The sequence below is a fragment of the Aspergillus piperis genome (assembly GCF_003184755.1).
Source record: "Aspergillus piperis CBS 112811 unplaced genomic scaffold BO85scaffold_17, whole genome shotgun sequence".
NCBI classification, from domain to species: Eukaryota; Fungi; Ascomycota; class Eurotiomycetes; order Eurotiales; family Aspergillaceae; genus Aspergillus; species Aspergillus piperis.
In genome coordinates this window covers 307,020-326,318 of record NW_020291607.1, presented here as the reverse complement: position 1 = coordinate 326,318, position 19,299 = coordinate 307,020, and the positions used below count along the sequence as shown (strand labels likewise).

The following is a 19,299-nucleotide window of genomic DNA, read 5'->3' as shown; positions in this document are numbered from 1 at the left end:
GCATCTTTCGATTCATATAAACTTGATAAGAATTAGGTTACGTTGTATAGATCTAAACGAGCCTCCGTCTTCTATACTAATTTAGATGCTGCGGTAGCAATTGAAAGCACCAATCAGAAGTGCCAAATCAAACGGTTCAACCACCCTCTCCAAAAATCCTAGCCCAACCACTAAAGTAGTAGTCATAAGTAGATAACTTAACGCTAATGCACTCCACAACTCATCCATCCATCCATCTATCCATCCACCTTCTATCAATCTATCATGACCCTCACCCCCCCAACCCGACAAATCTACACCACCAGCGACCGCATAACAGATTTCCTCCACCACATCATCACCCAAGACGCCCCCACCACAATCCTACTCATATGCTCAACAAAGGAACAATTCCTAGAGCAGTTACTACTCGCCTCAAGCTCCGGAAGTGAAGAACATCATCATCAACATAATCACATACTTACCAAAAACACCATCGGGGTGCTGTCCAAATCAAGCAGCATTAAGTTAGTGTACTGCCCGACGCTGGAACATCTTCGAGCGTATTTGTCTGTGATACGATCGCCGGAAGATGGAGTAGGGTTGCAACGAGAGTTGTTGACTACTACTGCCGAGGAGAAGGAAAGGCAGACGAAACAACCACCACCACCACCATCACCACCGTCACTACCTCTGATGGCTATTCTGAACCCGTTGGCTTTACATGTTCCTACTTCGGAGTTCTCTGCTCAGGGGTTGTTGAGGACGTTTGCGGCGGTGGTGGAGGTGGCGGATCGAGGGGGGATGGATCTTGTGCTGTGTGAATGTAGAGATGTTGGTGATTCCATGGGGAGTGGGAGTGGGAATGGGAAGGAGGAGGTGTCATGGCATACGCAGGTGCCGCTGTTGAACAGCTCTGTGCGGGTTGGAGAGGAAAGTACGTCGTATCGAGGGGGTGGGGTACCAGTTAAAAGGGTCGTGCAGCGGTGGTTTGAGTTTAATGATAATGAGGCTCCGATTACAGACACTACAATCATAGACGCCTGACGATTTGAATGACAGTAATAAAGCAAGATATGTACTATAAGACAATGTAAACCCCCCTAAACAACCGGGTATCCTTGAACCAGCCCTAAACTCCCGATTTGACACCGTAATGAATTCCCAAACTTATAGGCATTTCTCCATGTCCGTGATATAGAGTTTGATATGTGACTCCAACTTCAGGTATTCATCGTGAGCGCTTTGTATTTCGCTTTCAATGTTCTCCTTGAGATCGGCCATCTGTGGAAGAATTAGTAAAGCATGTAAGGCTAAAAGCAACAAGAGACATTTACCTTCTTCTCAGTTTGTTCTATCCGGATTCTCCTCCGCTCCATGTCGCGCTGCTTTTCAGCTCTCTCCTCCCGGAGTTGTTTCTGGACCTCCCGGAGTTCCTCCATACGCGCCTGCGCGATTTCGGCCTTTTCTTGAGCATTCTTTCGCAGAGCCTCGATCCTCTCATTCCATCGTGCCAGCTGCCGCTGCAGCAACTTCTCAGTCTGCTCCACCTCTCTAACATTGTTCCCTCGCTCAGAAATGGCTTCTCTATTTCTAGAGGCCCTTGACTCTTCATCATCTTCCTTTTGCAGTTCCACGGATATATCTTCGAGAAGGCGCACGCAGGCCTGCACGTCGTTACTAACAACCGTAAACGTGTCTGACGATGTTTGCAGAGCTCTCGCTCGTTTCTCCATCGCATCGATTTGCGCTTTCTCACGAAGGAGATTCTCCGACAAATCACTCAGCGAGGCCTGGAGAGAGATGGGGCTCTCCATTACATAAGGACGCAGTTTCTCAACTTCTTGCCGCGTACGAACGACCCTTTCTGTCTTCTCCTCGAGTTGCGCTTGCCGTCTTGCCTTATCCGCCTTGGCTCTTTCTAGCATCTCGGCCACTCGCTCTTGGTTGCGCCGCAGTTCGAGTAGTCGCGCTTTCAACTCGTCGTTACGTCGTACCTTGTCCTTAACTTGTGCCTCGTTGGCCTTCATAGTCCGGCGCATTTCTTCGAGGCGCTGCTCCATCTCCTGATTCTCCGTGTACAGGGTGTCAATGCGCGATTTGATCTTCTCGCCCTTGTTGAAGTGCTCATCAATAACGGGCGTTTGAGATTCGCGGAATCTAACAAAGTTGATGAGATAGGAGAATATCTTGACGAGTCGATCATGGGTAGGCTTGGTGAGATCGGTAAACATAAAATCATTGACACCGCACTATATCGCCGTATGCCATGTTAGATCCGACTGAGCTCGTCTGGTTTAGTATAAAGCGGGTTCATACGCACTTCCATCATCAACCGCCGTAAGCTGGTAAAGAACCCCATGAGGTTGCGCGTGTCGGTAGGTACGATGTCGGGGTAGTCGCCGCAGATATCATCCGCCGCAGCTCGCATCGCTGGCTCTACGGTTTCGCGTGTCATATTCATGAGGAGCTCAGCAAACCATTCAAAGACCATTTGAATCTGTTGCGGGTTTGGCTTGATCAAGTCTGCGGCGGTGAAAGGGATGCCGATGTCATTAATGCATCCTGCGATTTCCTTGTCTGGCTGCTAGCAGTGTTAGATATTGTAAGCGAAGATGCCTTGTTCGACCGTGAACTGACCAGGCGCATGAGAGCATCATTATCATCCTCCTTTTTGCGACCTCTATTGTGGTGTTGCTGGGAGCCATGGAATTGCTGGCTCATTCGGCTGCCGTACGCCATGGTTTTTCGCAGTCCAAGCTAGGATGATGAGCTACAGAAATCACTCGAACACGGCCAAGGCAGAGTGGTGGCGAGATTGGTGCCCGCTCGATGGATGTTATGATGATTGTTTACTGCGCAGGACTCGCATGGCAACCAGAAGCGGATTAGCGCGGTGGGAGAGGGGCATCACAGACAAACAATGCAAACTTACTCCACGCTTCCCTTTTTCGATGACTCTTTGCGGCGGCCACAGCGGAATTACCTGTGGACAGTGAACCAGTATTAGAGAGTGCTTTCTTGCTGTGAACGCGAGGTTTTCCAGCTCACGGCTCTCAACTTCTCGGAGTATTATAGCTTCTCGGCGTTCTTCGAACATCATGGCAGCTCCCACATCAGGCTCATCGGCCGCCGCCAAGCCGTTCGAGTAAGTCAACTACTTCACATCCAGGAAGTTCTAGTCCTCTGGATCGCTAATATTTGTTCTTTCCAGCATTGTCGCGACCTACAATGACTTGCTCCGCTCCGACCCAGACCTGACTATGCCAATTGCAGCTATCGAAGCTCTGGTACTACTCCTTACAAACTCTCCCTCCTCGACGATATCCGAGACGCTCGACCTTCTCGAGAAATCTACTGCACACCTGAAACAGTCAATCCCGAACCCCATTGGTCTCTCCGCTGGAACCGATCTCTTCCAGCGGTATCTGATCACTACCCTGCAGAGACCCGGACAGCTCGGGCCCGCAGGTGATTTCAACGCGATCAGGGCGCATCTTCTGTCAAACGGACGGTTGTTCATTAGACGTGCGAAGGAGAGTCGAGACAAGATCGCGGCGTTTGGACGAGGCTTTGTACGCGATGGAAGCACAGTTTTGACGAATGGAGGATCGCGAGTTGTCGCTTCGTTGCTACAGAAGGCTGCGGATGAGAAGGGCGGCCCGTCGGCAGTGCGGTTCAAGGTGATCTATGTCCTGTCATCGGCGAAGGGTACTGGTGCGCATTCCGATGAGCCGGAGGGTATGGAGACTGTGCGCGCTCTCCGGGCGAAGGGTGTTCCTGTCGCTACGATCCCGGAGTCGGCTGTTGCATACTCGATGGGCAAGGCCGACACTGTCATTGTCGGTGCCGAGGGGGTGGTTGAAAACGGTGGAATCGTGTCGCGCATGGGAACCTACCAGATCGGTCTTCTTGCTAAGGCTATGGGTAAACCCTTCTACGTTGTGGCGGAGAGCCACAAGTTCGTCCGTCTCTACCCGCTCAGCCAGTATGATTTGCCGATTGAGCAGCGCGTGATCGATTTCAAGACTGAAGAAGATGTTGCCGACGAGGCGAAGCAACAGCAAGCTTTGTCTACGGATGCAGCTGTTGCCAAGGCCGTCAAAACGGCAGACAGTGCTGATGTAGTTGACTTCACTCCCCCCCATCTGATCTCTGCCTTGATTACCGACAGCGGTGTGTTGACGCCAAGTGCGGTCAGTGAGGAGCTGATCAAGATTTGGTTCTAATTTTCTATTTCCATTCCCTGTCCTTCCATACAGGCATGAGGCGTGGAGCTTGTGATGTCTTTTAAAAACTGAATGAAGCGGATTGGCGTTAAGGTCATGATATCTCCGGATACTCAAGGTGTTTATTGGTTTGCAATGTGATGTCTGTCTGCAAACCTCAAAGAAAATAACAGCTGAATAGAACTAGGATTACAAGTCTGACAAGGAACGTAGCATATTACTATCTCCCAATTTACAAAATGCAGAATCCCGGCATATTGGCTATTCACAGCCACACCCGCCGCCGTTGTTTCATACCACACTAAGATAATCTTAGTCCGCCTCACCGCGTTAGTGGTGTTTCTGCCTTAAGGGGCAGATGTAGCTGACTACTACTACTACTACGTAGTCATCATTCTTGCCTATGAATTACGTGAGACATTCGAAGCGTGTGAGGCAATTGCTCTATACTTGCGTCATAGTATGTTTGTTTGTATTTGTATTGTAAGCCATACAGTTTGCGGGGGATTCTGCCGAGGCTATCCTCATTCAACTTTTCAAGGCAGTAGGCGGTGAAGGAGGCAACGGACTTGCCATATTAGGCTGGAAGTACTCCGTAATGGCTTCCCCTATGATTTCATTCCGCGATGGACTTCCTGTTCATGAACTCCTACAATGTAGTTTATCTAGCCCCCTGCAGCCGCCATTGGCTTTCATTTTCTTACTGTACCACGCTCCAAGCCTTGTTCATGAGGTATCATTCGTCTTACTCCCTGCATTAAGACTGTACACCTGATACCGTCGATCGCAAAAGACTTCCGCCCTACGTCTCCTTGTCTGCGCGCAGTTTCGTATTCGTTTCTGCTGATCGGCCGCTGCACGAGCCAGCCTTACCAGCCCGCGGTCATACTCCGTCTTTTGCTATAGGATCCACCTCAAACCGTCCAGCACTCACCCCCCTTCCTGTCTGTGTCAGCTTTCTGCATGTGTCAGATTTCGTCTATCTATATAACTATTGGGGTGCTGGCTCTCCGGTTCCTTGGATCCATGTGAACCGACGAATTTCTCCTATTGCTTTTGTCCCTGCCCGCAGCATGTCTTCGGCCGTTCAACCACCTAATGGCTCCCCTTTACTACGGCCCCGTGCCGTTCCGGGGTCGAAGAATCTAGACGATTTGACGGCAATTTCCCCCTTGGAGAAAGCTGATTCGAGGTGAGTACTTGCATACGGAATTACTAGAATGGCTGGTGCTAACTTTCCTTACTAGTGGCCGCTCAACCCCGGTCCCCGACGATGCTCCCCCCTCCGCGCATTCAATCTCCACGGCAAGAAAGCAAGCACGAGCCCGGACTCGAATATTTTATACAATCGATTATGTTCCTCGAGTATCCCATTTTGACCCGCGGAGCGAGTACCGCGACTTCCGCGGCTTCTATACCCTATTTTGGATTGCATTGTTTATCATGGTCGTTACTACGATGCTTCGGAATATCAAGGATACTGGCTATCCCCTGAGGATCAGAGTATGGAGCCTGTTGTCAGAAAATGTGTGGTCCATGGGGTTCAGTGACGTGGCCATGGTGGTCAGTAGCGCAGTGGTCCTGCCGCTCCACCATTTCATACGAAAAAGCGGTAGCTTGATGCGCTGGGGAAGAGGTGGCATGGTCGTGCAAAGCATCTTCGAGGCAGGCTGGGCCATTCTATGGATCAAGTAAGTTGGCTCTCACTCTACCTTCGGCTAGATGAAGCAGCTAACTAGGCTCGTAGTTGGCCGTTTATGATGCGCTGGACCTGGACGGCCCAGGTCTTCTTCACCCTTCATACTCTAACCATTCTGATGAAGGTGCACTCCTATGCATTCTACAACGGTCATCTGAGCGAGACGCAGCGTCGACTAGCGTCGCTCGACAAGCCAGGAAAAGTCTCAATGGAAGCGCCAATCCCATATCCAGATGCATCCCCCCGTCGACGTTCGGTAGCCCGGCGTGCGAGCTACCATGCACGCTCCGAGTCGATCGCTGAACTGCGCGAGGACCTGGCCACAGAGCTCACTTCACCCATGGGAAATGTCACCTATCCTCAGAATCTTACCGTTGTCAATTATGTCGACTTTGTGTTCTGCCCCACTCTCTGCTACGAGTTGGAATATCCTCGGAGCAAGGAAAGACGGTGGATCGAAATCGGCTTGAAGACTCTGGCTATCTTCGGATGCATCTTCCTATTGACATTGACAAGCGAAGAGTTTATTCTCCCTGTCCTGACAGAAGCCAACATCCAATTGCACAGGGTGTCAAGCGCGACCGACAAGGCCCTGATCCTCGCGGAGACCATCAGCATGCTTTTGTTCCCGTTCATGGTCACGTTCCTTCTTGTGTTCCTGGTGATCTTCGAATATGTTCTGGGCGCCTTCGCAGAGCTAACTTGTTTCGCTGATCGTCACTTTTACTCGGACTGGTGGAATTCCTGCGACTGGTCAGTGGAAACCTATACAGACAGCTTTTGTAGGTGAAGGCAACTAATCTGGCTACAGGCTCGAGTTCTCCCGCGAATGGAATATCCCCGTGCACCACTTCCTCCGGCGCCATGTATACTTCCCCTCGCTATCAAATTTCTCTAAGCCAGTTGCTATGTTTATCACTTTCCTCGTCAGCGCCATTGCCCACGAGCTGGTCATGAGCTGCATCACCAAGAAGCTCCGCGGCTACGGATTTTTAGCCATGATGCTCCAGCTACCCATCGTTGCGGTACAGAAGTCCAAATACGTCCGAGGAAAGACAACACTTAACGTACTCATCTCCCTCACAACCGGATTCCTGAAAAGCAGGTACTAACTCATACCCTATAGAACCTCTTCTTCTGGCTATCTATGATTTTCGGATTATCAATGGTAAGTTTACCAGTAACCCTACACGCATAAATCTTCACTGCTAACCTACCACAGATGTGTGCGCTTTACGTCCTCGTCTAGACGCACGAAGCCAAAAATCCCTGTTAGCAGTTGGCTACAAATTCCCCGCGACCTACCTGGCACCACCACCATCTTATTCCGAGTCTGTAACATACCATATTCGACGTACATTATCGTTTGAGCTTGTCTTATCATTCCGCTTTACATATATACTACTATACACATATACATGCGCGTTTTACAAGCTATATACCCTACTTGTTGGTTTGGCATTGTATATCATCAGTTGGGTTATGTTTTCTTACACTCTTATTTTCGTTTCCATTTATCAGTTATATTCTGGGAAGGACTATTTCTCGTTAAGAGGAAGACAATAGATTGGTCTATTCGAAGTGTTGATTCTATAGATGGACTCATGTACTATAACACCTATTGTATTGATTGATTTAGATATACTACAACTTAGATGCAGAATGTGAAGGAAAGCAACAGGTTAAAACCAGGTGGGATCTGGATCCTCTCAACGATTGGATTCAGCTATACCGAGCTAGTACTACGACCACTACTTTCTCTATATACCCATATTACGAGTATATGACTCGTTGTCTCAGCCAACAAATCTCGGAGACGCCAGTTACACACAGCCAAATCAAACATAAGACCAAAGAATAAGATACTGATACTGTATATTGTTTCCCAGAAACAAACCCCACTCACCAGTGGCTTCATGCCTGAGTACCTGCCTCTATGATCCAATCTGTATTCCTAGAGCAACGCAGCCAAAACTGAAACGCCGATAATGAACCAAAAAGCAACCAATGACAGAAATATCCCCATGCCAAGAACCTGAAGCACTTGTATTGCGAGAGCGATAGATATCCGGTATCAAACAAAACCTGTAGCGGTGTCTGGTCCGTCAAGGACAAGAGACATGTGACGTCACCGATCAAGGTGACGTACTCTTGGTTTCGAGTTGGGTGTGTGTGATGTGTATCATGCGAAGATGAAGTGAGCCGAACAACTTACATATGCTCAATCGGCTCTTCAGGGAGGAGAATCTCTCGGTCGCGGCGAGAACTAGGAAGGCAGGCTTTGAGCGGCGGGCGGACAATATCGTTGAAGAGGAAGGTTCCGTAGACGAGGAGCGCGAAGCCGACGACTTGTAGCCACTTGAAGGTCTCCCAGCCCAGAGCGAGGGAGACGAGCCAGATGAAGAGGGTCCGGCAGGTGTCAATAGTGCTGCGGGAAGTAGCGGATACGGTGCGGGTGACGGAGAGACCGAAGAAATTGAATCCGCTGAGATTGTCTTCATTAGTATGTTGTTGACGGATAAGGAGGGGTGTTAGGAAGAGACTCACCCAATACTGATCATGATCAAGAAACTGGACATGGCGATTGCTCGGTTATGGAAAACCTGGCTCCATCCTTCCTTTGCATCGAAGTAGCCGTAGCGGCCGGCCTCCGTACGTCCGATGGTCAAGTACAAGATGATCGAGCCAATGACGGTGACAGAGAACCCGAAGATACCTTCCCAGCCAACGACCTGGAGGGGGTCCATTTCATAGTTTTCCAAGATCCACTCTTCCAGAACGAATTGGGACGCAGTGAAGATCTGGGCTGCGGCTATAAGCAGCACACCAACGACAGCTTTCAGTGCTTCCGGAGACCGCGTTGTTGCCTGGACTTCTCGGATAGCATGGGTTACTACGGTGGCAGCACTTCCTTGGGTGACGTCGTGCCCTTGGTTGTCGGCGAAGAGGGCACCTGCAAGACCGACCAGAGCAACACCTAAGACCACAATGAACAGCGCCAACCAATGATAGAGATAAAGTTTGCGGTGGAGGAAAAGAACACTGAAGAGGCCGACGAATAGAACGAGGGCACCGCGAGTCATCTGGTAGACACTGGCAGCAACAAAGAGCAACCCGACGTTCATCAGAGTTGTGCCCGCGATATCGCAGCACGCTGGTGCAGCAAGAAGAAAGATCTTGTATCCTCGAAGGTGAACGCGACCGTCTGCTAGCGTGGCGGGCTTCGTGACATCATCTGAGGCTTCTGGCCCTCTGATGGTATAATCTTCCTCATCGTCGAGTCCTTCCGTATTGTTGACAGGGTGATAACCGCCAGCTAGAAGAGGCGAAGAGTTGTTGGACAAGCGCGGAGCAAGATACCGTTGATACAGCCAGGTCATGAGAATCACCAGCCAGCTTCCCATTTCTCCGGTGAACATCTGAATACTGTCATCCAAAAGGGATTGTGAGCCGACATATGCAGACTAGGGCAAGGAGGGGAATGCCTACGTCTGGATAACGGGTTGCTCGAAGGTGCGACGGTATTTGGGATAGGGCGAATCGCAATTCCACACGCATTGCATGTCCTATTCATCGGGTGAGCGAAGAGGTGTGTGGCATAGAACAGTAGGGAAGTCAGACCTGGTATTTGTTGAGGATGGTGTTGCACACCCCGGTGACGAGCATCATCGTCACCAGGAATGGAACGGCAGCTTTATTCGCCATGATGCCCCGAATGTGGTAATGAGTATGAGGGACAAAAGAAGTGGTTGTTGAATAGCACGAAGCAGGGAGGAGGTAGAGGAGGTACTAAGGGCGATAGATAAGCCACTCGGTGGCTCACGTGGGTGGAGTGATAAGGTGGTCACAGGGAGGGAGGGAGTGGGTTAGTTGGCCAAGTCCGGAGAAGCTGACGATGGGTGGGAAGGCAAGAAGGAATTCAAGGCACATTCAAGTCGAATGGCGAGACTGATATGCGGAAGGAAGCTAGCAAACAGGGAGCTATTGAGCACCCATCCTGGAAGACCGAGGATAATCGATGGGAGAAACACGGAACAAAGCAGACGAGGATGATGGGTGGAAAGATGGAGGGAGAGTTCATTGGGAAGAAGAGCCACAGCTTTCAGGTGGACAGGCTAACCTTATCGGCAGCTGATCCCGGAGTGGGACTTGTCACGGGTCCGTATGGGGCGTATCATTACGGTTGACATACATACGGACGGGACAAAGTAATGAATTAACTCTCGTTCTAGTTAGTTAACACTTAGAGTATGCATGCATCGAGATGTATACAGATGGAATATTGGTATAATTAAAGCTAGACTAGATGGTGCTTCAAAACAGCCATGGGATACACATCCAGTTACCCTCCTCAGCCCTAATTCTTTCTCCAGGCCGTGGCGGTTCTCACTCTTCAAACCATCCCCCGAGAGAGCCTTGCTCCCAGGGCGACTCAGCAAATAAACCCTCTTTTTTTATCACTCGCTCCGTCCAACGCCGCGCCAGAAGAATACCGACCAGTGAAAAGTAAAAAGAAAACACAACACGTCACAGACTAGAAGTGACAAGACCTCCTCGGCTTAATGTACAATAATCATTCGTGGTCCATGCCATAATGACATAATAATCCGCACGCCTTTCGCCGGCTCAAATCATAAAAAGCTTCTCGTCACAGGCTACCTGCCTATATCGCACATATCGCGATGCCGCTATCGTCAACGTTGATCGACCCGTCTTTGCGGTCGACCAGATCCCAATCAAATTCCTCCCAAGGATCCGTCATCATAATTCCATCTTCCAGCCGGCCTGGGAAGGTAATCCAATCCGCTGGAAGCCAGCTGCCCTCACTCCCTTCGGTCTTACCATTGAGATCATCCGTCTTCGGAAGCTCGGTATCCTTGGGTGTTTGGGTTACGAGGCCAGTCTCAACGGAATCCGGAGTGTCTTTCGCTTGCGTGTTGGTAAACATCTCAGGGTTAAGGAATTCATCCATAGCACCGAATCCAAGGCCGCCGTCATCGGCGAACTCCATGAAGGTATCCTGTATCGCGTCGAGAGATATCGCGCTGTTTGCCCATGGATCTTGGGGAGTTGCGTCTGCAGAGGGCCCTGGCTCAGCCATTTTGGCCGGCTCCTTCTTGCCGTCTTTGCCGGCGGTTGGCTTGAGGGGAGATGGCATTGCCGGTTTGGCGGTGGACGTGCGAGGCGTCAATTGTTGGTTCGATGCTGGCGAACTAGGCTTTGGTCCTACTTGGCTGGGAGCTCGCCCCATGGCGGCCGCACTTGTGGGCACTGGAGTGGCCGCCTCGACTTTGACCTCGTGCTTTGAAGGTGACGAGGTTGCAACGACCTTACCATTCACAAGCGGGATGCTCTTCAGGTCCGGAGCCCCACTCTTGTCCTCGTCCTTCACAAGACAGGTGCGGAAGCTCTCCAAAGCGAACTCCAGCGGGTTCTCAATGGGCTCTTCAACCTGGTGAGCCTCTGCGACGTGCCTGTCCAAGGCGTTTTGCGTCGCCAACCCTTGGTAGTGATGCTGACACTCGGGGACACTACACTTAAATGCCCCACCCAAGGCTGCACCGGTCGTCCGTGCATCGGCCGGTTTTCCTGCCTGCGCCTTGGAAGTTGGCGCGGCAGAAACGGGTGTAGCTCCGGTTTGGGACTGCTTGCGTTTCTTGGGGGGAGGAAGTTTCAGCTGTTCCGGAGGAACACTACCCGGGCCATAGGCATGGGGAACACCTTGAGGAGAAGGCGCTCCAAACGGGGCTTGCGGGATGGCAGCAGCGCCAGAAACAGTCTGGCTGGAGGCTCGGCGGGCACGCTGGAGTGCTTCCTCCTGCTGTTGCAATTGCTGCAGATTGCTTGCGTTCAGGGCGGGCATGTTGGGTTGGCTGGCCTGTTGCGCAGGTGCTCCCTGAGAGACGCCAAACCGTGGCCCTGGCATCTGTTGGTTGACGCGCGCAAACATGGTATGGAACAGCTTCTTGATGGAACCAGTGTAGATTCCCAGATATTGTGGCGAAATTGTGAACTGGTCATTGAGAGTCCAATCAGGCCCTGGTTTGAATTGCCTCATTAAGTAGACCCGCTGGAAAGCATCGTCAGTAATGAACGAACCTCAGATATAATAGAAAGGGAAAGCAATCGCATAACTCACCATTGAAAGCAAACTGTGCACATTCTTCTCTTGTCCGGGAATTTTAGTAGCCAGAAATTGAATGAGATTATCCAGTTTACTTAGGTAGTCAGTGATCTCCCGCAGCTGTTGCGCCATGGTTGCCTTTTGCTCTGGCGTAATGGATACAGGCTCCCCTGGAGGAGTGTTTCTAGCAATTTCGTTGTATAACTGCTTTAACTTTTCTGGCAACTTGTTCCATTGTTCCTCTGCATGCGCTCTGCTGATGGGAACGCGAGATTGCTGAGATTGCTGCCGGCGCAAATGTGCCTCGAACTGTGCGCGTTGCTGGGGCGTCATAGCAGCCAATTGCTCGCGAGTGAAAAGCATATTCGCCTTTGCCTGTGTAGGGGTTGCTCCCGCCTGAGAAGGAGCGGGTTTCTGTTCTGGAGTGGGCTGAGATTCTGTAGACTCATCATGTGGCAACTTCCTTTTCTGTGCTTGTTTTGCGACAGGCCCTTTCGCATTCTTGCCAGACGGCACAGACTGGGCCTGAGCCTTTGTAGTAGAATTTTGCTGGGGCTGCTGCGCCGTTTGCTGTGAGGGATGCGGCTCCGGTTTGACTTGAGGCATCGAGGGCGGCACAGTAACCGGGGGCTGCGGTGCTGATAGAGATTGTTGTTGTGCCTGTTGGGCAAGAGCCTGGGCCGCTCGACTCTGGGCCGCCTGTATTTGCTTCTGTCGGTTTCTATGCAGCAATTCGCGGAGCTGTTCATCACTCAGGTTCTGCACCTGACTGCCTAAACGCTGGCGGGCCAATTGAATATCTTGCGCGGAGATGGGACGCATAACCGGCATATTCATTGGCATCTGCTGCTGGCCAGCTTGGAGCTGTGGGTTCATCAAAGGCTGCGGCTGCCCCTGGAACGGTGTCGGCATCCAAGGGCCTTGTCCACCCTGTTCGGGGTTGCGAGCATTCTCTTTGGACTGAGCAAGAATCTGAGCGAGATGGAGTTTCTGCAACGCCAGCAGCTTCGTGATGTCGGCGCCTCCCAGCAGTTGCGGGCTTGTGGCCGCCAATTGCTTCAGCTGACCCCAGGTCTTTATATTTTTCGGAACAGCCGAGGAGATGTTCGGATTGTTGCTCAATATCGCGGGCGGGAAGTGCAATCGATCCATTTCTTTGACCTGCTCAGGAGACATCTCCATACCGCCGCTATGCGCACGAAGAAGTTGAAGCTTATAGAGATCCTGCTGGCGCTGCTGTTGCTGCTGTTGCTGTCGCTGTTGGACGGACATCTGACCTGGCAGCATCTGGTTAGGCTGTTGGGCACCACCCATTCCCGCAAGTTGTTGTTGCAAATTAAGAGACGCTCGTAGGTTCTGCCCATTTTGCATCTGGCCGTTCATTATTTGGCCATTGATCATCTGCTGGCCTTGACTCGACTGCGATAAATTCTGCTGCATGGGCATGGACTGCTGCGAGGCATTTGCCCTAGCCAGAGCCTGGTTGTTTGCCAGCGCACGCCGTTGATGGTTCATAAGAAATGCGCTTAACTGTTCGTTGCTCATCGAATTGAGTTGCTCCTGGATTTGCGGGGGGAGGTTAGGTGGAATCTGTGGTCTTTGCATAGACGGTTGTCCATTCATCTGAATGTTCCCAGGCTGTTGTCCCATTCCCTGGGGTCGGGACGGAGGCCGGGCTTGCGCTGTTCCTTGTGGCGGAGAAATCTGACCTGGAGCCATTGGCCGATTCAACATGGGCATAGCCGGGCTTTGTTGGGACATTTGATGCTGCATTCGCGCGCCAGGTTGGTTTTGAGACATTGCGAATTGTACTTTGGCAGCTGCTTGCACCCGCGCTTGGTCTTGCGCTGACTGAGATTGTGGCTGTGGCTGCGCCTGGAACTGAGATGCCTGTTGAGATCTATCCTGCGGCATAGTCTGTGCATTCTGCACATGCTGCTGGGCTAGAAACTGTGGGCTTATTCCAGAGCCGTTTATATTTGCCTGCGCGCCCTGGCCAAGCTGCTGTCCGACCTGGAACATATTCTGCGGCGTCGTGAATGGTTGCTGATTCATCTGGGAGGAGCTCGCGGGCACCACAAGTTGGCCGGCCTCCTGAGAGCGCAACCCATCGGCCTGTTGTCCCTGGATGTTCTCAACATTTCCAATGAACGACGAGGGATCCAAGCCTTGCTGGCTGCCTACCGAGAAGGAGTTGCGTTGTGCGTTTATCATATTCTGAAACATATGCCGCTGTGTGTTCATCATGGGGTCGCCCATCATGGCACCGTTGGGATCAACCCCAGCACCTGGCGGGCGAATATCACCCCGATTTTTCTTGAACCTCTTCAACTGGTTGAGCGCCTGAGAGCGAAAGAAGTAAGTGATCGGGTCCATGTTTTTCCGTTGCAAATACCCCCGCTGCTCGGGCGTCATGTTCTGCAGGTTCATCTTGATTTTCTCGAGATCCTCTGGCGAGGTCTTCGAGATGATCTGACTCGCTATGCGACAGACTTGTTCGTACTCGGAAGCGGAAAGGGTGTTTAAATCGTCCGAAAGCGCTGCCCCATTCGCAGGCTTTTGTTGCGGGCGCTGTTGCTGTAATATGTTCTGATGTTGCTGCTGCGCTTGCTGGCGGTGTTGCATTGCAGCTTGTTGGCTCATGTCACCCATGCCCATCGACATTTGTTGTTGTCCGGGCAAAGGCGATGCTTGCACGGGGCGATTCATTTGCGGGTTGAATGGCGGCTGTCCCAATCCAGGCATTCCCATAGCTTGCCCTTGGGGCATCATCCCACCTTGCATTACGGCTGCCTGTCTTGCACGAGTATCGCGAATATGAAGGAGCTTCTCATTGCATTCCCTTTCGTAATCGGCCTGAGAGATGCCATGATTAGAGCCCACGTAACACAAGATAAAGGGAAGTAGCAGTATCTACCTTCTGGCCAGCCTCTTTGAATGCCTTCTGTTCAAAGGTCAAGGCAGCATGCGCAGCATTCTGCATGTCTATACGAGGCTGAATTAAACGCAGTGAGGTGATCCTAGGAGGTGATGGATTAGCGTAGGCACCAGTCACTTCTTAGTGAATGAAAGGATGGGGAGGGGTGCGAGTAGATTTATTGGAGTCAGGTTAGTGACGACAGGGATGCGCATGGTGGGAACCTACATTTGGTACACCTTGAGTGCTCGCTCTCTAATGGGAACATCCGCTCGCCAACCGGAATATTGACCCTGTGCCTGCAGCGCCTGTGCGACTTGCTGGAGGATTATTTGGTTATTCTCAGGTTTTGTCGGAAGTTGCATCTGGCCATGCGGCTTAACTCCGCCATTCATGGCCCCGCCAACATTGGGGAAGTTTGCCGGATTCATGTCAACAACCCCCCTCAATGGGGATCGAGGAGTAGTCCGCGCAAGCCGTCCGTGGGTGTCAGCATTCGCCGGCGTCAATGCCAAGCGCTACACTATGCGATAGACGAAATTGTAAGTCAAAGTAGACGGGCGCTCTTCAGCAGACGTCGTGGGTGCGAGAGAGATGTGGGATGAGACCGGCGGTGGGGCCTGAGGGGGCACGAGAGAAAGGAAAACGGGAAGACGATGCAGATGAGTCTCGTCGCAGGTTGATCGCGTCCGAGACTGTTGAGTTGGTTGCGGCGTGGGCTTTCGCTGTAAATCCAGGTAGGTAGATGGGGGTGAAACGAAAGAAGACGAGCAATAGGAACAAGCACGGGACGGCGGTAGAACACGGGGGACCAACGCAGCAGGGAAACAAGGCGTTCGGGCACCAGTGTTCAGACAGAGCGGTTTCGTTGGCAGATGCCCGGGGGGAGTGGCTTGGGGGGGTGTCAGACTAAGCAGGATTGAGTCCGGTGGATGCTGGATCAGTGACAGGGATGTTGCAGTGGCACTGGGCCAGTGAGTGCAGAGCCGTTCGTCTCGATGACTATGGAGCTTCCCGGGGCTCTAAGAGTCGGGAAGATGGGTGGCAGGACGGTGAGAAATGACGAGGTAATTTCGGAAACCTAAGCGGGAAGGAGGAAAAATGAACAAGTTATGATGTTGCTTCGATATTACAAGAGAAGAACAAGAGGAAGAAGAAGAAGAAGAAGAGAAGAAAGAGAAAGGCAAAAGCATCCAGCAGGGCAGTAAATTTCCAGCGTTCTGGTTTGGCAGTGAATGAATGCAGAAGTGCGCAAAAAGCCGAACGGTCGGAAAGAGGAGGACGCTAGAGTCAAGAAGGGGATCATCATACCTGAGTTTACAGTAAGACAGGTAACCCGATAACCAGCTGCACGGTGGCGTGTTCGACAAGCGTGTCAGCTGGGAGGGCAGGATTAGATGTAGAGAAAATGAGACGAGGAAAAAGGAAAGAAAGGGCCGAAGAGAATAGTGATAGTAATAGCAATAGTTTAAGAAAAGAGAGAGAGAGAGGTGTGTGTGGTCAATGAGAAAGGAAATAAACAGCCAGAGAGGAATCGGTCTGAGAAACTCGAGTGGTAAAGAGAGAGTGAGAGGGTGGGAAAGGCGGAGATCGCGAAACCAGGGAATTAGACTAGGAAGGGAGGAATAGCCGGGTTATGAAGAAGGTAAAATTGAGTGGGTAAAAAATAAAAAGAAAAAGGAAAATATAATAAGAAAAGGAAATAGAAAAAATAAGATAAAAAAAAAAAGGAAGGGAAATTTTTGGAAAAGAAAATATAAAAAGACAAAAAATAACAACAGAATATAATAACCTCGACAAATCCCAATATATGGGTAACAAAGGGGAGAATGAGGAAGATACAGAGGGGGGGTGTGGTTAAGGGAGATTGAAGGTGGGAGGAGGAGGAAGCAGGCAAGAAATGTTGAAGATCCCGCTTGAAGGAGCGAGAAAACGAGCGGGCAAGAGGGAGGAGGAGGGCAGGCGATGCTGTGCTGGGGTTAAGGAAGTCTAAGTTTGGGTGATGGTAACGGTAAGGTAATTGAGCAATTGATGGGAGTGGTCTGCCTAAGGCGCGAGTTTGGGTTAGTGTGGCCGAGAGGAGCCAGACTAACAGGTACTAGACTTCCCAAGGCCCTTCTTGGGGATCTGCCCGTTGGTGCTCGTCGTCGGTCGGGCAAGGTTAGGGAAACTTAATTAGTCCCTCAACTAGGACCAAGTGGGTATCTTTTCTACTTGCCGTAGGTCCAGAGTGGGCTGCCTGCTTAAGGTACACCCTCTTTTCGTCGCTTGGTATTTTTAAAAAGAGATGTAAGTAAAAGCAATAGATACTTCTCCCAAGAATAATTACCAGTATGTAGACTTAAGTAGAAGTAACTATCTAAGTAACTGACTAACTAGTACTTTGTATCGAATCAATACTCTTCTTGATTCTTTCATCCAATAAGTCAATGTATTGACTGTCCCTTTCTCAATCTTCTGACCCGGTCTCCATCCATGGATTCTTCCTCACAAGATAGAAGAAAAGAGAGTTGGGTGTCGTGAAAATGACGGCTGCAGAGATGGGGGGGGACGACCAAAGCGGGCCATCTTTTCCTTCTCGGTACCGGTCCCCTGCTGCCCATTTTCAGTTCATCATGACTGGCTCTGACTCTTGACTGATTGATTGAGTGACTGACTGAAGGTGACTTGAACTACTGACTTACTTACTTACTTACTACTTACTAACTATCCGTCTACTTACTAGTACCGTATTGGCCTGGTCCGGGTGACTGGCTGAAAGGGACGCAAGGTCTGTCAGGCCAAGAAATGTTGGTTTCGCAGACCTTCCGCATCGAATCAATGCTTCATGATTTTCTTTCTTTTCCTCTCATTTCTTTTTTTCTGTTCTTTACTTTTTTTTGCCCACCCTACTCTTCCAATGCTCTCAATATCCCGCACAGGGGCCGACCATTCTAGTTAGTGGTAGTACACAGCCTGAAGGAGTTAGTAGTCGGTTGGTCAGGTCCCCTCCCCCCTCCCACCCCCCATACCTTCACCCAATTAGTGTGCATGAACCTTTGGAAACAAAAAAGTCTCTTTTTTGTCTGGATGTTTCCGCATTGAATACGGATGTCCTCACACCCTAGGTAAGTGAAATATCCACCGAGTCGGTAAGTGGGCTACCAAATGGGAGGTTGTCTCTTCTGTATAATAAGAGTATTACTACGAAAGCGGCTGCCTGGTTCCATCCATAATTCCTACCGCTACTCAATCGGACTTTCTAGAGGCGCGTGTGTACTCTTTGCCCCACTACTGGCAATCCCTCTGGTTCCGTGGGACGATAGCCTACCCAGCGACTAGATAGATAGCAGTCTACTAGTAGATAACCTGCACTAATATTCAAAGAGGGCGAGCTGAAGTCAGATGAACTAACTGCAATCATTCTCAGCTTGGGTCCACTGCATTACATCCAAAGTCGTGCCAACTGAATCGATGGATGTTCCTGCGTCCAAATAGTTTTTTCCCAAGTATGTAGAAATCCCAACAGGAGTCTGAACCAAGCTGTCTGTCTGTGCGGATGGAAGTGCGGTAACAAGGACCGTCCTACAATACTTGATCTTTACGCTCCGGTTGTTGCTTTCCGGTCTATCCATTGCTAGCTCAATAAAGTGAGTGTCTACCTTGCAGACACTGAACCAAATGAAGTAATAGCACATAGCGTCCGTACGCGGCAGACCAAAAATGACTACTAAGTTCCGATGCGCGAATAGAAGCCATGGCCATCTGCCAGTCGACCGTACGACCTACTCACTAGGGCGACTGTGGGTGTCAATGCTGCCTCCCCCCCCTTCCAATCTATTTCTATCGATTGACAATCTGGGTCATTTTCCATTCTTCATTTTCCATCCTTCGAATCAGATTACTATAAATGTAAACATGTTCCACAACACTCTCTTCATCTCACAGTTCCCCTGATCAAGACGAAGTCAAAGCTAACAGCGATATCTCTGCGTTCAGAGATCTTGTTCATGAGCCTTGGGGGAGTGTTCTTTCTACAACTAAGGACAGAGTTTGGGTGGCGGGTAGAATGAAGGTAAGGTGTTTCCTTCAACCTGCAAAGTAGAAAGAGGAAAGAAGAAGTGAGCAGGGAAAGCGGCGGCTGAAACACGCGGTGCTTCGGGCTAGTCGGGATTAGTATTGCATTTGCAAGTCGGACTGCATTTCATAGGATGAGGTATTCACCATGCCACTCTACAACTCTGAAAATGATAGGGCAGTCATGTTCTAAGAAAAATCAAGCAATGAAATGGGATGATATATCCAGCGGGAGAACTTCCATCCTTCCCGTTTCAACTCCCCCACGGGTGACCGACCAGGCACGGAGTCGATC

General features: G+C 50.6%; 6 protein-coding genes across 6 annotated transcripts; 3 read left to right on the top strand and 3 right to left on the bottom strand.

The window, feature by feature from the left end:
* The first annotated feature begins 184 nt into the window (after nt 1-184).
* Nucleotides 185-1,093, top strand: BO85DRAFT_470791 (uncharacterized protein). The gene has a single exon (XM_025662423.1). The coding sequence runs from the start codon at nt 265-267 to the stop codon at nt 1,024-1,026; it is 762 nt and encodes a 253-aa protein (XP_025512880.1). The 5' UTR covers nt 185-264; the 3' UTR covers nt 1,027-1,093.
* On the bottom strand, nt 976-2,814 carry nuf2 (kinetochore-associated Ndc80 complex subunit NUF2). The gene is made up of 4 exons (XM_025660684.1): nt 2,620-2,814; nt 2,303-2,563; nt 1,317-2,231; nt 976-1,263 (listed from the first exon to the last, which is right to left on the bottom strand). The coding sequence occupies exons 1-4, from the start codon at nt 2,719-2,721 to the stop codon at nt 1,150-1,152; spliced, it is 1,392 nt and encodes a 463-aa protein (XP_025512879.1). The 5' UTR covers nt 2,722-2,814; the 3' UTR covers nt 976-1,149.
* A 133-nt stretch (nt 2,815-2,947) lies between these two features.
* Nucleotides 2,948-4,408, top strand: BO85DRAFT_470789 (translation initiation factor eIF2B subunit alpha). Its single transcript, XM_025662422.1, has 2 exons — nt 2,948-3,127; nt 3,194-4,408. Exons 1-2 carry the CDS (start codon nt 3,081-3,083, stop codon nt 4,206-4,208), a joined length of 1,062 nt encoding a protein of 353 aa, XP_025512878.1. The 5' UTR covers nt 2,948-3,080; the 3' UTR covers nt 4,209-4,408.
* A 431-nt stretch (nt 4,409-4,839) lies between these two features.
* Nucleotides 4,840-7,582, top strand: BO85DRAFT_402744 (putative sterol o-acyltransferase (APE2)). Its single transcript, XM_025657202.1, has 6 exons — nt 4,840-5,400; nt 5,456-5,899; nt 5,956-6,660; nt 6,719-6,974; nt 7,034-7,075; nt 7,130-7,582. The coding sequence occupies exons 1-6, from the start codon at nt 5,282-5,284 to the stop codon at nt 7,154-7,156; spliced, it is 1,593 nt and encodes a 530-aa protein (XP_025512877.1). The 5' UTR covers nt 4,840-5,281; the 3' UTR covers nt 7,157-7,582.
* Nucleotides 7,583-7,971: 389 nt separating this feature from the next.
* On the bottom strand, nt 7,972-9,692 carry BO85DRAFT_88218 (putative nucleotide-sugar transporter). The gene is made up of 4 exons (XM_025665756.1): nt 9,529-9,692; nt 9,397-9,473; nt 8,455-9,333; nt 7,972-8,392 (listed from the first exon to the last, which is right to left on the bottom strand). Exons 1-4 carry the CDS (start codon nt 9,610-9,612, stop codon nt 8,119-8,121), a joined length of 1,314 nt encoding a protein of 437 aa, XP_025512876.1. The 5' UTR covers nt 9,613-9,692; the 3' UTR covers nt 7,972-8,118.
* Nucleotides 9,693-10,493: 801 nt separating this feature from the next.
* On the bottom strand, nt 10,494-15,536 carry BO85DRAFT_88140 (uncharacterized protein). The gene is made up of 4 exons (XM_025665755.1): nt 15,177-15,536; nt 14,949-15,051; nt 12,047-14,887; nt 10,494-11,977 (listed from the first exon to the last, which is right to left on the bottom strand). The coding sequence occupies exons 1-4, from the start codon at nt 15,377-15,379 to the stop codon at nt 10,571-10,573; spliced, it is 4,554 nt and encodes a 1,517-aa protein (XP_025512875.1). The 5' UTR covers nt 15,380-15,536; the 3' UTR covers nt 10,494-10,570.
* Between the last annotated feature and the right edge of the window lie 3,763 nt (nt 15,537-19,299).

Bases quoted from the DNA above. Each gene is read 5' to 3' on its own strand.
- BO85DRAFT_470791 (XM_025662423.1), top strand. From the start codon at position 265: ATGACCCTCACCCCCCCAACCCGACAAATCTACACCACCAGCGACCGC.
- nuf2 (XM_025660684.1), bottom strand. From the start codon at position 2,721: ATGGCGTACGGCAGCCGAATGAGCCAGCAATTCCATGGCTCCCAGCAA. The intron at 2,232-2,302 runs GTGCGTATGAAC...ACGGCGATATAG, and splicing joins TACGGCGGTTGATGATGGAA to TGCGGTGTCAATGATTTTAT. The intron at 1,264-1,316 runs GTAAATGTCTCT...ATTCTTCCACAG, and splicing joins TAGAACAAACTGAGAAGAAG to ATGGCCGATCTCAAGGAGAA.
- BO85DRAFT_470789 (XM_025662422.1), top strand. From the start codon at position 3,081: ATGGCAGCTCCCACATCAGGCTCATCGGCCGCCGCCAAGCCGTTCGA. The intron at 3,128-3,193 runs GTAAGTCAACTA...TGTTCTTTCCAG, and splicing joins GCCGCCGCCAAGCCGTTCGA to CATTGTCGCGACCTACAATG.
- BO85DRAFT_402744 (XM_025657202.1), top strand. From the start codon at position 5,282: ATGTCTTCGGCCGTTCAACCACCTAATGGCTCCCCTTTACTACGGCCC. The intron at 5,401-5,455 runs GTGAGTACTTGC...TTTCCTTACTAG, and splicing joins TTGGAGAAAGCTGATTCGAG to TGGCCGCTCAACCCCGGTCC. The intron at 6,975-7,033 runs GTACTCATCTCC...CATACCCTATAG, and splicing joins GAGGAAAGACAACACTTAAC to AACCTCTTCTTCTGGCTATC.
- BO85DRAFT_88218 (XM_025665756.1), bottom strand. From the start codon at position 9,612: ATGGCGAATAAAGCTGCCGTTCCATTCCTGGTGACGATGATGCTCGTC. The intron at 9,474-9,528 runs GTCTGACTTCCC...CCCGATGAATAG, and splicing joins CCATCCTCAACAAATACCAG to GACATGCAATGCGTGTGGAA. The intron at 9,334-9,396 runs GTAGGCATTCCC...TTTGGATGACAG, and splicing joins GAGCAACCCGTTATCCAGAC to TATTCAGATGTTCACCGGAG.
- BO85DRAFT_88140 (XM_025665755.1), bottom strand. From the start codon at position 15,379: ATGAATCCGGCAAACTTCCCCAATGTTGGCGGGGCCATGAATGGCGGA. The intron at 14,888-14,948 runs GTAGATACTGCT...GGCATCTCTCAG, and splicing joins TCAAAGAGGCTGGCCAGAAG to GCCGATTACGAAAGGGAATG. The intron at 11,978-12,046 runs GTGAGTTATGCG...GATGCTTTCCAG, and splicing joins TGCACAGTTTGCTTTCAATG to CGGGTCTACTTAATGAGGCA.